Here is a 15316-nt window from a genome sequence, read left to right as displayed (position 1 = left end):
TATTTATATCATTTCTACCCTTCTTCCCATCTTCTCCCATGTCCCTTTCCTTGGTATTCTTGAAATCTAGCACATGGAAGAGGAGAAGATCTTAAGGCCTGAATAGTAGGAAGCTTCCATCACAATCTACATAGCATGTCCCAGGCCAGCCAGGGTAATAGTCAGACCTGTCATAAAAACAAACAAACATCGTAGTCTGGTCTACAGACTTGGTCTGTAGCTTGGTCTGTCCTTTCCCAGTAGCAAAATCAGAATTCAAACTGAGAATTTGGGGTTTAATTGGTGGATAAAACCAGTAGTAAGATTTAAGAATTTAAAATTTATAGGTAATCGGGCTTCTTCAACTATCTGCCTGTCTGCCTTCCTTCCAACTGTCTACCCAGGTAGATGCACAGCCCTGAAAAGTCCTCATCTGGAACGTGACCTAGAGTTTAAAGGAGTAAATAACAGATATGCTCCTTGTCAGAGGCTTCTTCAGTCAATGAGCTCAGTATTGTTGGCCAAAAACTACCTAGCAGTCTAGGAAAAAAGCAAGATGTGAGTGTTGATTAAGAGAAAGCTGTAAACAAACTGGAGGTTAAAAATAAATAGGAAATAGTCTAGCAGAACAGATATCATATCTAAACAGAGGAAATATATCTGTTGATATGATATTTTTAATATCCTGGGACAGCATGAGTAACGGAGACTGACTACAGCAAAGCACAACTTGTGTCCAGTTTGATTTCCATGTTTACTGGGAGAGCCACAGCCAGCTTTTAGTTGAAAGGGCAGACAGAGCAGCACAGCAGTGACGGCCACCACAGTCATGCCCATCCAGTGAGATGAGCTGCCATCTCTGAGGGAAGACAACTTCTGCAGAAGAGTAAAGGAACAGAGGGTCATGGTGGGCAAGTCTGCAGAAAACTGCTCACCGAGTCACACAGCACAAGCCGCTGTTCCCATCCCTCTGTGGAAAAAGACACTGTCCATTACTAAAATGGTGTGGGTGCCCTCTAGTGGGAGCTCCTCTTAAAATGCTATTGAAAAGTGAGATTCTGTAAGGAAGGCTCAAGGATGAATATTTAAGAACACTAAGTCAGTGACTAATGGTTTGAGTTACCATCCCTAGGAAAGGGATTTGAGTTTTTGAGGGGTTTTTGTGAATTTCACCCTTCATAGAAAGCAGTTTGAGTATTTTATATAAAATGTTTAAGCCAGGCATAAGGGCTCATTGCTGTAATCTCAGCACTTTGAAAGCTGATGTAAGAAGATTGCTAGCCGGGTGGTGGTGGCGCACGCCTTTAATCCTAGCATTTGGGAGGCAGAGACAGGCGGTTTCTGAGTTCAAGGCCAGCCTGGTCTACACGGTGAGTTCTGGAACAGCCAGGGCTACACAGAGAAACCCTTTCTCAAAAAACCAAAAACAAACAAACAAAAAAAAAACCAAGAAGGTTGCTATGAGTTCCTGCATAGTGTGAGCTGCAGTATGAGATACTATATTTTAAGTCCAAAAAGTATTCAAGCACAAAGAATAACTGAAAGGTGATAATATAGGATTATAATATTTTGACATAGATATATGCATCCTGGCTTGCTCTGTTAATGAGAGCTGTATAGAATTTTTATAACTAAAGTTAAATAGAGAAATCATAAGCATAAGGAAATCATTTCCCTGCTGTTAGAACGCCTTTGGGTTGGTTTTAGAATGAGCACCTTAAATTCTCCCCTCCTTCTTGTTCTCTCTTGTCTCCGTTACTACCCATTGCGTATCTATACTTGCCCTTAGGGCCAGGACATCTTTTAGAGGAGTCATGGCCCACCTCCTTTTCTCACGTTGCTAAAGCACCAGCATTGGTGCAGAACTCCTCTTGAACCAAAGCAAAGCTTCAGCTCTGCTCTACTTTCCCTCTTGGTTCATAGCAATGTGGCATTTGTCACTAATAAAACAGCACTTGCCTTTAAAAGTTTATGTTCAGTGTTAGCTATGCCCGCCTTCATTCTTCAGCTTTCATGGCTTTTTTTAAAGTTTTATTTTTAAAATTTCTTGCCTTGTGGAGTTCATCAGCCTAGAATATTAACAAAAAATTATAAATCACCTTTTTCTATTTCATGCTTTTGATTTAAAAAAAAAAAAAAGCCTAACTTGACTTTGTCATTTTAGATTACTTCTCATCTATTTCACACTGCAATCCTTTTCTTAAAATGTATAAAAATGCTTCTCTTTAAAAACCTCATCACTTTTTCTATTATTCCATCAACTTTTCAGTCCTATGAGGTGGTTTTCATTAGCACCCACTGTACTAGTCTTCCTTTATACTATGTATGTTTATTTAACTAATGGTAAGGACAGTAAGAATAAAAATAAATGACTATAGCTCAAACAAAGTCACTGTGGTGTTTGTTAGATCATTAGCATTTTGAGAGTTTTCTCTCTATAAGTCAGTGAGCCATGTTCTTTGTATATATGTTTAAAAAACTGTAACTACCTGCCCTTTACTTGTCAAAGAAAAACCGTAAAGCCAACAGTACTGTGGCACATATAATTGACATCATGAGTACAGAGATCAGAAAGGACTAGGCCTTAAAGAAGAACATAACAGCATGAGGACAACAGAAAGACCAAACTTCATATGACCCAGGCCAGCTGCCCGCAGTGGAAATTTCATTTAGCAAAGTAATAAGATGGGTGGGTAGGCACCCTCTAGCATATAACAGTGTAGGCGTTTATGTGGTAGCATACTGTAATTTTTGAGTAAGAGACTTGAATGATCAAAGATTGTTGTAGAATTGTCTGGGCTGAAAGGTTGGATGAGCAGTGAAGTCTGTGAGGACTCTCTCTAGCAGTCTCACCGTGAGTTAATTAGGCCCAGAACTTAAGAGTACAGTAGAAACAGCAAGAAGCAGTTGTCTATAGTCTAAGCACCTAGTAGTCTTGGCTAGAGTCTTGGTAATTATGATGAACTGCACCTTTCTCACTCCATGCACCTAAAAGTGCCACATTCTTCCCCTCTACCCAGTGTTGCCCTTTCTGTCTCACACTGCCAGTGTCATGCTCAGACTCCTGTAACCTCAGGCTTAGTGTTTTTGAAAGCCACATCTGACCATGTCACTGTCTGAATTAAAATTCTCCTGTAGAGCAGAGTCTTAGCCTGAGACGAAAGAGGTTGTCTTAGATTTTGTTCCCACGTGCCCCTCCTCTTACGACCTCTGCTCTTTGTGTTGCCCAGATGCTGCATACCTCTCACACCAGGCATCTGTGTGCTGCCCTCCTCACCACAACACTACTTCCTACTTCTCTCTGCAAGGACTCTCACAGGTTTCCTCTGTGCTTTCATGGTACCTATACTCATCACTCAATACTGTGGTGGTTTCGTAGTCATATAATTCTACTGAAAACCAAACACTGGACTGTACATTTCTTATAGGGAATAAGACTATCTTGTTCTCTTTTATCCAAGCCCCTTAAGGCCAGATAAAATACCTGACATTCAGTTAGTATTCAATAAATGATTAATGAAGGAAAATCACAAAATCTGGAGTTAATAATTAGATATAGGCAATAAGAAATAGAAAAAAAATTAAATGACTCCAAAGTTTCAAACCCAGAAAACAAAGACTAGAAACACCTTTATTCCTATTGTTATTGTTTTGGTTTTTGTTTTTCAAGACAAAGTTTCTGTCCTGGAACTAGCTGTCCTGGAACTAGCTCTGTAGTCCAGGCTGGCCTCAAAATTCACCAAGATTGTCCTAGCTCTGCCTCCCAAGTGTTGGCATCAAAGTCATGCACCAGCACTGCCTAGCTTGGCACCACCATTTTTACAAAAAAAAAAAAAAAAAAAAAAAAAAGGGAAAAAAAAGTCCAGGAAAAAGAATAGTTTGAAAAGCTTTTAGGTTTTGCTTTTTCAGTGTTTTGACTTTTCTGTCAGGGTGTATGGAACTATAGTTGGAGGTGAAGAATTCTAGAAACTTAGAACACATAACAGAGGACTGCTTCTCTGAAGCCTGTTCTTTAAAAGTCTACATATAAAGGCCCCTGTCAGGCTTCTAGGGACCTTCTGCCCTAAAAACACATATTTTACCTGTATCAGTTCATTTTACCTGTGGTCTCAGTCTCAAAAACATTCCAGAAGAAAACTTCACCATCCTGTAATTGATATTCCTTTGACAAAAACCAGAAGCGAAGAAGCCATGGTCAGGCAGCAGGAGTAGGGGACTCACTCAAAGTTTACCTTTTAATTCCCAGCACTGAAAATGGAAAGACAGAGAGCATTTGATTCTTAATCTAAAATTACCAGCCTGTAAATGTGTAGTCACTGTATGTTCCGACCAGATCTTCTTAACCAGTGTTTCTTTTATAGGTTGCTAAGTAACCATCATGACGATGCCGCCAAGTTCCTCTGGCTTCTGGCAAAGCCCAGCTGCAGTTATCTGGAACAAGAGGATTTTATCCCTTTACTTCAGGTGATTTGGGTTGGTTTTTTTTTTTTTTGGTACCTTTTAAAAATTGAATTTATTTTTGGCGTTTGAAAGGGAGTTTTTTGTTGTTTCTTTGGCTGGTTGTTTCTGGAATTTTTTGTTTGTTAATAACAGCATCTTACTGTATAGCCAGTGCTAACATCGAACTCTTAATCCCAAATGCTAGGATTAAGGTATATGCAACCATATACCTTATGGTAATTTTTTTTTCGTTTTAAAATACAACTATAATTGTAAAGCATAAAATAATTTTTCATTTTAAAGCTACATCATCTAGAGGCCAGATTGCTAAGAATGGTTTTCAAATTGGTTTAGTAGTAAAAAAATCTTGTTAAGTGGAATCTAAACAGAACTCAGTGTAAAATAGACAAAACATGGCTGTTCCCACTACAGCCAGCCTCCTCCTTAGTCATTCACAGTAATCTCTGAATCTTATGAAACTTTAGAATTTTAAAAGACAGTTTGAGAAATGTTAATATCAACCATAGTTAAGAACCTAGCAGGAACTGATAGCATTTGGAAGAGATAAAATCAGTTTTCTCAATAGAGTGACACTGGGTGTATCAATAATTCTCCAGGGCAAGCCTCATTGGTCAGGAACAGTTGACCAACAAAAAATAACCTGAGGTGGGAGGAGAGGCCGTGTTTTGTTGTTTGTTTATAAGATGAGAAAAACTGCCAGGCAGTGGTGGCGCACGCCTTTAATCCCAGCACTTGGGAGGCAGAGGCAGGCGAATTTCTGAGTTTGAGGCCAATGTGGTCTACACAATGAGTTCCAGGACAGCCAGGGCTACACAGAGAAACCCTGTCTCGAAGCACCCCCCCCCAAAAAAATATGTTTTCTACATGTAGAAAGGATATATCTCAAATCTTTATGAATAAATCTCAGAACTGTGTGTTTTGACATGGAGCATTGGCCCAATAGTTAAAAGCAATGTTGCTCTTGCAGAGAACTCAGATTCTATTACCAGCACCCCCGTATGGCAGCTCCAGCATCCTCCGTGGCCTCTGGGGTCACCAGGCATGTGGTGCACAGATAAACATGCAGGCAAAACACTTATATGAATAAAATAAATAAATCCAAAGTTTTTTTAAAGAAGTTTTTATTTTCTTTCACTTATTTGAGTTTTATTTTTATTTTTTTTTATTTATTTATTATATGTGAGTACACTGTAGCTGTCTTCAGACACTCCAGAAGAGGGCGTCAGACCTCATTATGGATGGTTGTGAGCCACCATGTGGTTGCTGGGATTTGAACTCAGGACCTTTGGAAAAGCAGTCAGTGCTCTTAATCACTGAGCCATCTCTCCAGCCCCCTTATTTGAGTTTTTAATATTAGCCCTTACTTGCCAGTCTGGAAGAAAATGTTAATTTTTCTAAGGTTCCCTCAACATGGAGCTGTGCCCCAGATCTGAAATTGGGGGTCATTACTGAAGTAAGAGTGATCCATGGCCAGAAGATCTTTCAAATCCAGAGGTTCTTGGATTTTTCTGTTTAAAAAAAAAAAAAATCTGCCCCCAAATCTATCCTTTAAGTGTGTGTTTGTGTGCGTGTCTGTGTATCTGCATGTCTGCATGTATGTTTGTGTGTGTACTCTGTACTCATAGAAGCTTGAGGAAGATGTCCTGCTCTAAACATTACCCACCTTATTCCTTTGAGACAGGATCTCTCAGTAAACCTGAGCTCAGCTTCTAGCCAGCAAGCTCCACAGGTCCTGCTATCTTTGTCATTTATATGGCTGGGAAAGATGTTCAATAAGGATGCAAATTTAGATAGGAGTATGTCCAAGATATTATTTTGAAATACACTGACTATTATCAATAACAATGTATATTTTTGTTTGTTTTATTTTGTTTTATTTTGAGACAAGATCTTGCTGTGTAGTCCTGGCTGTTCTGAAACTCACTGTATAGACTGTTAGGGTTTTACTGCTGTGAACAGACACTATTATCAAGGCAACTCTTGTAAGGATGATATTTACTTGGAGCTAGCTTACAGGTTCAGAGGTTCAGTCTATTATCATCAAGGCAGGAGCATGGCAGCATCCAGGCAGGCATGGTGCAGGAGGAGCTGAGAGTTCCACATCTTTATCTGAAGGCTGCTAGGAGAAGACTGACTTCCAGGCAACTAGGAGAAGGGTCTCAAAGTCTCCTCCCATAGTTACACACTTCTTCCAACAAGGCCACACCTACTCCAACAAGGCTATATCTCCTAATAGTGCCAATCCCTGGGCCAAGCATATCCAAACCACCACATAGACCAGGCTGGCCTTGAACTCAGAGATCCTCCTGCCTCTGCCTCCCAAGTGCTTAAATTAAAGGTATGTGCCACCATGCCTGGCTATAATGTATATTCTGAAAAAATCCTAAGACTCAGTTTTAAATGTTTTTACCACACATGAAAGAATGAATATTATGACTGCCCTGGGTACTGAGAATACAGTTGAATGCTCAGCTCTAAACATGACACTTACACCACCCATCTGAGGCTCAGAAAATATCACAGAAAAGGGAGCAGAAAGAATGTAAGAGCTGGAAGATTGGGAGAAAGACTGTGAAATGTTATCATTTCATGGCACAGCCATTGCAGACATGTTCTTATAGCACTTGCAGTTATTTGCACTGGGCATACACAAAACTGGGCCTATCACCAGCCATGGTTCAGGGAGGGAGACCATGAGGCCTTAACCTTCTGTCCTAATTTGCCTCTCTGTTGCTATGACAAAACACTAACCCAAAGCAACTTGGGAAGGAAAGTACTAAGAATCTCAAGCATGGAATTGCCTACATTCAAACAGAACCAAAGGTAAAGTCACAAGAGACTCCTTTACAGTCATTTCTATGGCATTTTGGTAGTGGGCTTGAAACAGAGTAGCTGATAGCCTGCACAGCAACATGCCTAAGTTTTGTTCTAATTACTGGAATACACACCTCACCCATGACTTCATCCATGAGAAAGACACAGTGCACTAGGTAGAACACTAACGAGCGTCAGCCCTAACTCAGAGCCAGCTGATAACACCAATGGCTGCGGTCCAACAAAGAAAGATGCCTGCAACTCCATCTTCCCCTCTTTCTGTAGGACATGGTCCTGCCTCCCTCTAGTCTCCCGGTTTTGTCTTTACCTTGGTGTGATGCCAACATTCCACATGAGAAGTCCTCACATAATGCCTGTGAGTAGGGCCTGGAAAGAGACTGCCGATGGGAGACAACATGCCGGTGACACTTGGTCTCCAATCATTAGAGCTGCTGCCCCTTGGATATACCCACTTATCCGAACAAATAAAGATAGAGGAAAGGCTTCTTTATGTCAATTTTACGTATTCTACTTCTCCCAGAGATTATGGTGCTGTGACTCTGTTTTATAACAGTATAACAAGAAAGATTCACTTCCATCTTCATATCAAAATAATTTGGGAAAGAATAAATGGAACCAAAAAAATGTGTTTTCGTTTGTATTATGAAAATTAAATTGATTCTTTTAGTTAAAAAACAGAAGGGTACTATACAAACCCTATGGGAATAAATTTTTGTTGTTGTTGTTTTGTTTTTTTTGTTTTTTGTTTGTTTTTTGTTTTTCGAGACAGGGTTTCTCTGTGTTGTCCTGGCTGTCCTGGAACTCACTCTGTAGACCAGGCTGGCCTCAAACTCAGAAATCCACCTGCCTCTGCCTCCCAAGTGCTGGGATTAAAGGCGTGTGCCACCAGCGCCCGGCTGGGAATAAATTTTTAAAACCTAGGTAAAATGGACAATTTACTAGAAAGATATATGTGATGCACATTGTCCTCATTTGATTTGGGAAATTTAACAGATTGATTGCTACAGATGTTGTAAAGATGGTAATAAACTACTTCTCTAAAAGAACCAACAACAGGTAGTTTCACAAGAGAAATTTTCTAATTTTTCAAAGACCAGGTAGTCTATGTTCTATAAATCATTCCAGAGTATTAAAATGGATACCTTATAGATCATCTCAAAAGCAAACATCACTCATATCTAAATCAGGCAAACACATTACAAAGAAAACTGCAAATAAATTCATTTTCATGATTGGTGATAAAATGTAATAAAATGCTGCCGTATAGAATATGCCATGATCCAGTCACATTTATCCCAGAATATGCAGGACTGGAGAGATGGCTCAGTGTCCAAGAGCACCTGCTGCTCTTGCTAAGGGCCTTGGTTCTGATTCTTTCTGCAGTAGATGGTGATTAATACAAAGACCCACAATTAGTCAGGATAAAAGTGTAGAGGATAAAAGATATGGAATGCTCAACTCTAAGTAGGACAAGGATCATTACAGAGGAGAGACAAAAAGTTGTAAGATCCAGAGGTAACAGACATCTATACAAACCAATGTTTGTCAGCTGTGAAGGCTATGTCATGACAGCTACTAAAGGAGGGAGGGAGGCTTTCTTCAGGGGCGGGGTCCTTGAGAGCTTCCTATGCTCCAGTAAATGGTCCAACACGCATGCACACACATGAAGCACTAAGTGAACCTGATGGATTTTTAAAAAGAAGACATGAAGTTGGGAGATGGAAAATGGCAGGTAGTAAAGGAAGAAATGGAAGGAAGGGAATGGGGGATACATTTCATCAAATACATTGTAGACATGTATAAAGTTCTCAGACCAAAAAGATGATAAAAATAAGACCAAAGCAACTGCATATTCTATTATATATTATATATATTATATATTATATATTATATAACTAATATTCTATTAGTGTATTTATTTCTTCATGGCACTAGTAGTTCCTTTTGTATAGTAGGAGTGAACGAGTAACTACATTATAGATGAGATCCAGGCTTCTCACTCTATAGTTACAAAGAAAAGAAGGAAGTCGTGAGTAAACCTTGTGGTACTGGATTGGAATCAGAGTTATCAATACATAGTATTTGATATATATCCATGTAGTTTCACAAAGGCACATACATGTATATCCTAGTTATGCCCGCTACAGAGTCTGAAAGCAGTAGTGCTCACTAATAATGGGCACACATAGCACCCAGATTCAATTTCTAAAGTTCTTCTCCACTAAAATGAACTACAGATTCTTAGAAGGTTGATATAAAATATGGGAAAAGGAAAATACAAGATGAACTTAAAGTACAAAGGATCCTAAATGAGAGAGTTTCACATGGCTAAAACTGGGTCAATTTGAGTCACAAAACTAATCATACATTGCCTATGTAGTACACTTCAGAGGGACACAGCATCACTTTTGTGGTTATTCCTGATGAAAGTATGTGAACTTAATCTACTTGAGGAACACTTAAGACAAAGTGAAACTGAGAGATGTAACTTACCAGAATTCATTAAAAGCACCAGTCATGAAACAGGAAAGGAGCATCACAGGGCAGAGACAGAGAGACTAGATGCGGTAGACTAGAGAGATGGAAGGGCAAAGGGATGAGATCTGAATCAGGTCTGCTCTTCAGTACTGTGCAGGTGTTGATCTCCTAGTTTTAGTCATTGTTCTGTGGTTTGTGAGTTCTATCTTTGGAAGGTGGAAGAAAAGCAAAGAAAGTTTCTCTGCAATATTTTTTACAATTCATCTGAAAATCTAAAATTATCTCCAAATTTACAAAATTATAAGCAGTAAAACTCAGTTTTAAGCTGTTTTGATAGAAAGTAATAGATAGGTCTGTTTGGGCATTGCAGATGCCTCTAGCAGCTATTTCTAACAGTCTTTAACTATTTCTAACAGTCTCTAGGGTCAAAGTGCTTTAAAACTCCAAGTAGGCCGGTTGTGGTGGCGCACGAAGATAGGATTTGTGGAGGCAGGAGGATCACGAGTTCAAGGCCATCCTGGGCTACACAAAAAAGCTGGGCAGTGTGGCTCATACCTTTAATTCCAGTACTTGGGAGGCAGAGGAAGGTGGATGTCTGAGTTTGAAGCCAGCCTGGTCTACAGAGTGAGTTCCAGGACAGCCAGGGCTATACAGAGAAACCCTGTCTCGGAAAAAAAAAAAAAACCTCCAATTAGACAATAAAAAAAGTTTTCAATGTCATATCTAATAATCCCCACAAGAACAAGATAATAGATTTTAAGATAAAATCTTTTTTTTTAAGATTTATTTATTTATTATATGTAAGTACACTGTAGCTGTCTTCAGACACACCAGAAGAGGGCGTCAGATCTCATTATGGGTGGTTGTGAGCCACCATGTGGTTGCTGGGATTTGAACTCATGACCTTCTGAAGAGCAGTCGGTGCTCTTCCCCACTGAGCCATCTCACCAGCCCCAAACAAAATCTTAAAAACAAATTTGTCCACATAATTTTTTTTCTTTAGATCAGACAGGCCTCATATGTGGACTCTTTGTGTCTTGTCTCTTCTCTCCCTTGCAGAAAGACAAGTATGCTAGCATACCTGGCTACTACTGGGCATTAGCATGGCTCTTTGGCTTCCCCCCACCCAAAAAAAATTTCATGCCTCTAGATTAAGAAAGAAAATCATTTTTGTTGGCTTGTCTCTGTCATAACTCTTAGTAAGGCCTACTGAGATTTGTGGGCTGGCTTTCTTAGACAGCCTTTATTGTGTTAGGATTGCAGAACATGCATACCTCTAAAACATTTGACTCATGAATCACTAAATACAGATAATTTAAATTTCTATATTTAAGCATATTGTGTACATGTAAAAAAATCATGTACTATAAACATGCTTATAATAAGGAATTAATTAAATTTTCAGTGTATTCTGCAGTATTCCAAAATAGAAGATTTGCTCAACTGTCAACCTATTCCACAAGAAGGAATTTTTTGGAGGAGGAGGTTTTTTTTGGTTTGGTTTTGATTCTTTGTTTGTTAACTTAGTTTTGATTTCAATCTCTTTAAGGATGTGGTGGATACACACCCTGGCCTCACCTTCCTGAAAGACGCCCCAGAATTCCATTCCCGCTACATCACCACGGTAGGATGAGTTCTCAAGTCACATCTTTATTGTTAGCTAGTATCCAGGCTTCACATTGTTGTACAAAAGGTAATCTGGTCTATAATTATTATTTTAAATGGAAATAAGGTAAAAAGTGAAAATAAATGGGTAATTTTTTATTTGTATTCATATCCCTTCACATGTGGGTCAATACTTAACAGAGGTCTGTGGTGTAACACTGCACTAATATTCTACCTGGTATTATAAGGCATACATTTACTCTCTTTCAAGGTTTACTTTTATTTGTATGGGTATTTTGCCTCCATGTATGTCTGTGTTCATGTGCATGCAGTGCCTGAGGAGGCCGAGAGAAGGCATCAGATTCCCAAAAACTGGAGCTACAAGACTGTGATGAGGCACCATGTGGATGCTGGGGATCAAACCTGGGTCCTCTGGAAAAGCAGCCAGAGTTCTTAACTTCTAACCCAGCTCTCTACAGTGTCTTTACTGTTACAGATTTTCATATTTGGCCAGCTTCAGCATTTCTAAGTAATACTGAAAATAATTATCAACAGTTTATCCCCCCCAAAAAAAAGATGTCTCTAGATCCCTAAAGTTGTGTCTAGAGATAATAAGTAGCTTATGTGTAAATAGAACAAACCATATGGGAATCTAAAACAACATGCTCACAATTGCAGTGTGTGAGAGGCTCACACTCCCTGTCTGTCAGCTAGTCTGATCTGCGGAGCTCCAAGTCACCATGAGTGAGAGAGTACAGGCCAGCAGTGCAGTCTCTGCCCAGATAACCCCAGGATCATCTGGGGCTAAGGTATTCAAAACACAAGCTAGAGGTGCACTTCATATTCACTGACTCACTAAAGTGAGACAGCCTTTGCCAACAGCTTACTTAGATAACTCAGGTAAATAGTGCAATCTCCTCTAGGGAGAATTCTGTCATTCTGAGAGTGTAGTTCCAATATAACAAATGGCTACTGTGTTATTTGAGTATGTCCCCCTATTGGAATGTCTGTCTTTGCTTTTCCATTGTTTCTCTTTTGATGCTAAAACACTTGGTAAGATTTTGGCCAGTAAGAAAGCTCAGCAGCCTTTAAGCCAAGCACTCAGGAGGCATAGACTAGTGAATTTCTGTGCATTTGGAGGCCATCCAGGTCTACATAGCAAGTTCCAGAAAAAAAACAGAACTGCATAGGGAGACCCTGTCTCCAAAACAAGCAAACAAAAGAGGCTTAGCAGCATAGACAGCAAGCCTAGTTACCCAAGTTTCATACCCAGGACAACATGGTGGAAAAAGAGAACCAACTCCCATAAGTTATTCTCTGGCCTCCATACTCATGCCATGGAATGTACACACACACACACACACACACACACACACACACACACACACACACACGTGCATGAGCGAAAGAGAGTTAAATTTTAAAATAAATGAAATGTAACTTTTTTTCTAAGCCAGAAGGTGGTGTCACTGCCATAGCAAACTATCTCAGAAGTTAGTTTTGCTCACTAGCTACTCTGTACTAGCACTTGTCTCCCCGCAATCCCCAGAATACTTTCTCACTTGGATGACTTCTGATTGGTCTTTCTGCTTCTACCATCACTGCCCATACAGACTAGTCTTCCCAAAACAGTTACCCTTTAAAAATACAAATCAGGGTCTGGAGAGATGGCTCAGTGGTTAAGAGCACTGACTACTCTCTCAAAGGTCCTGAGTTTGATTCCCAGGAACCACATGGTGGCTCAAAACCATCTGTAATGGGGTCTGATGCCCTCTTCTGGTGTGTCTGAAGACACCAACAGTGTACTCACATAAATAAAATAAATAAGTAAATCTTAAAAAAAAAAATACAAGTCAGATCACATGACTCCTGTGCTCCAACCTTCCCGTAGTTTCCCATCTCACTTGGAATAACACTCCCAATCCCTGTCAGTCCCCATCACCCCTCATACCTGTGCAGTTTGGTTCACTAATATTTTATGACTAGCATCCAAAGTAATGTTTCATTATAGAATTTTCAGAGAAAATTGTTTTGATTTTCCTATCCCCCTGGCTCTCTTGCTCTCTATGACCCCCACTTTGTGCTCTTCCATTTGACCCCTCTCTGTTTTCATGTCAGTGTGCTCTGTTGCCCTTCTGCCCACTGTAATGCCTCTCTTCCCCTCTGTAGTCCTGCCTCACGTTTCATAGCCCATACCCATACTCAAGCCTCCCTCACAAATTCAAACATTAAAAACTAGGGTCCTGGAGCTGGAGAAATGGCTGAGCAGCTAAGAGCACTTGATGTTCTTACAGAGGACCTGGGATCATTTACTAGCCTCCACATGGCAGCCCTACCATCTGTAAGTCCACTTCTGAGGGACTTGGTGCCCGTTTTCTGACCTCTGTAGCACTGCATGCTCATAGTACATTTACATGCAGGCTGGCAAAACACTCATACACATAAAATAAAAAAATAAATGAACCTTTAAAAACTAGGATCCATAAAGGAAAAATACGTGCAGTATTTGTCTTTCTGAGTTTGGCTTAACTCAATACTATAGCTTCCAGATCTATCTATTTTCTTGTGAATTTCATTCTCCTTACAGCTAAATAAAATTCCTTTGTATATATGTATTTTTTCCTTGTCCACTCATTTATTGATAAACATCTAAGCTGGTCTCATTTCCTTGTTAGTGGGAAGACTATCATTAAACATAGATTATGTGTATCTTTGTAGTAGAATACAGAGAGCTTTAGGTAAATGCCCAGGAGTGGTACAGATGGGTCATATAATTTCTATATAAGTTCTATTTTTAAGTTTTTGCAGCCTTTATACCCATCCCATACTTGCTATACTCGTTTCCACCCTACAAGCCGTAATAAAGACTACTCTCTCCCTACATTCTCATCAGCATTTTATGTCATCTCCTTTAAAACAAAACAAAACAAAACTGTGTGCGTCTTAATTCCTGTTCTATTGCTGTGGTAAAGCACCATGATGAAGGCAACATGTAGAAGGAAGGCTTTAACTGGAGATCGCTTACAGTTTCAGAGTGTTAGTCTATGGCCCCAGGCCGGCACAAGAGCAGCAATAGCTGAGATCTTACATATGATCCACAAGATGGAGGCAGAGAGACTGAGACTGTCTCTTGTGGGCCTCTGACACGTCAAAGCCCACCTCCAGAGAAAGACTTCAACAAGGCCACACAGCTGCTAATCTTTCCTACATGATTCACGAACTGGGGACTAAACACTTAAGTATGTGAACCTACTCACACCACTACAATGTATGTGGTATACATGTATGTTTACATATTTGCCAGAATATAGGCTCATGTACACGGACAGTGGCCAGTAGAGGTACTGGATTCCCTACAGTTGTAAGCCACCTGACATGTGTGCTAGGATCTATCTAAACCTGGGATCTCAATAAGAACAGCACATGCTTAACCACTGAGCCATCTTTCTGGCTTGTTTTCTTTTTGTCTGTTTTCTTCATAATAACTCTTTTAGCTGGGATATGATAAAATCACAAAATAGTTTTAATTTGCATTTTCCTGGAGGCTATGGGAACACTTAGTTGAATACTTTTTAAAAATTTTGTTGGTTATATATTTTTTTCAACCTTTATTGGGGTGAGGGAGAATGTTACAAAGGATAGATTCTAATATCAAGAACACAGGAGTTTTTCACTTTTTGAAAGTGAAGCCAGGCATGGTGGGTGGTTCATGCTTACAATCCTAGCACTGAAGAATCACCAGCAGGTTCAAGACCAGATTTGGCTCTATAATTGAGTTTCAGACCAGCCTGGGCTACTGAGTGAGATCCAGAGTCAAGTCATAATAATGAAGGAGGAGAAAAGGAAAGGAAAATAATGTGAATTGTGCCTTAAAATAGATTTCTCGCCAAGCAGTGGTGGCGCACACCTTTAATCCCAGCACTTGGGAGGCAGAGGCAGGTAGATTTCTGAGTTCAAG

The 15316-nt window shown here is 39.8% G+C and overlaps 1 protein-coding gene across 3 annotated transcripts in view; it reads left to right on the top strand.

Moving 5' to 3' along the window:
- Positions 1–15316, top strand: part of Ppp2r3a (protein phosphatase 2 regulatory subunit B''alpha) — a 150144-nt gene that overhangs the window by 79269 nt on the left and 55559 nt on the right. For all 3 annotated transcript variants that reach the window (XM_031345047.1, XM_031345049.1, XM_031345050.1), the window contains 2 exons: positions 4341–4443; positions 11303–11377. In XM_031345047.1, the coding sequence (XP_031200907.1) occupies positions 4341–4443; positions 11303–11377 (178 nt within the window). The remainder of the gene's footprint in view (positions 1–4340; positions 4444–11302; positions 11378–15316) is intronic.

The sequence above is a fragment of the Mastomys coucha genome, unplaced genomic scaffold (assembly GCF_008632895.1).
Source record: "Mastomys coucha isolate ucsf_1 unplaced genomic scaffold, UCSF_Mcou_1 pScaffold23, whole genome shotgun sequence".
In the NCBI taxonomy this organism is placed as follows: Eukaryota; Metazoa; Chordata; class Mammalia; order Rodentia; family Muridae; genus Mastomys; species Mastomys coucha.
This window is presented reverse-complemented; position numbering and strand designations above follow the sequence as displayed.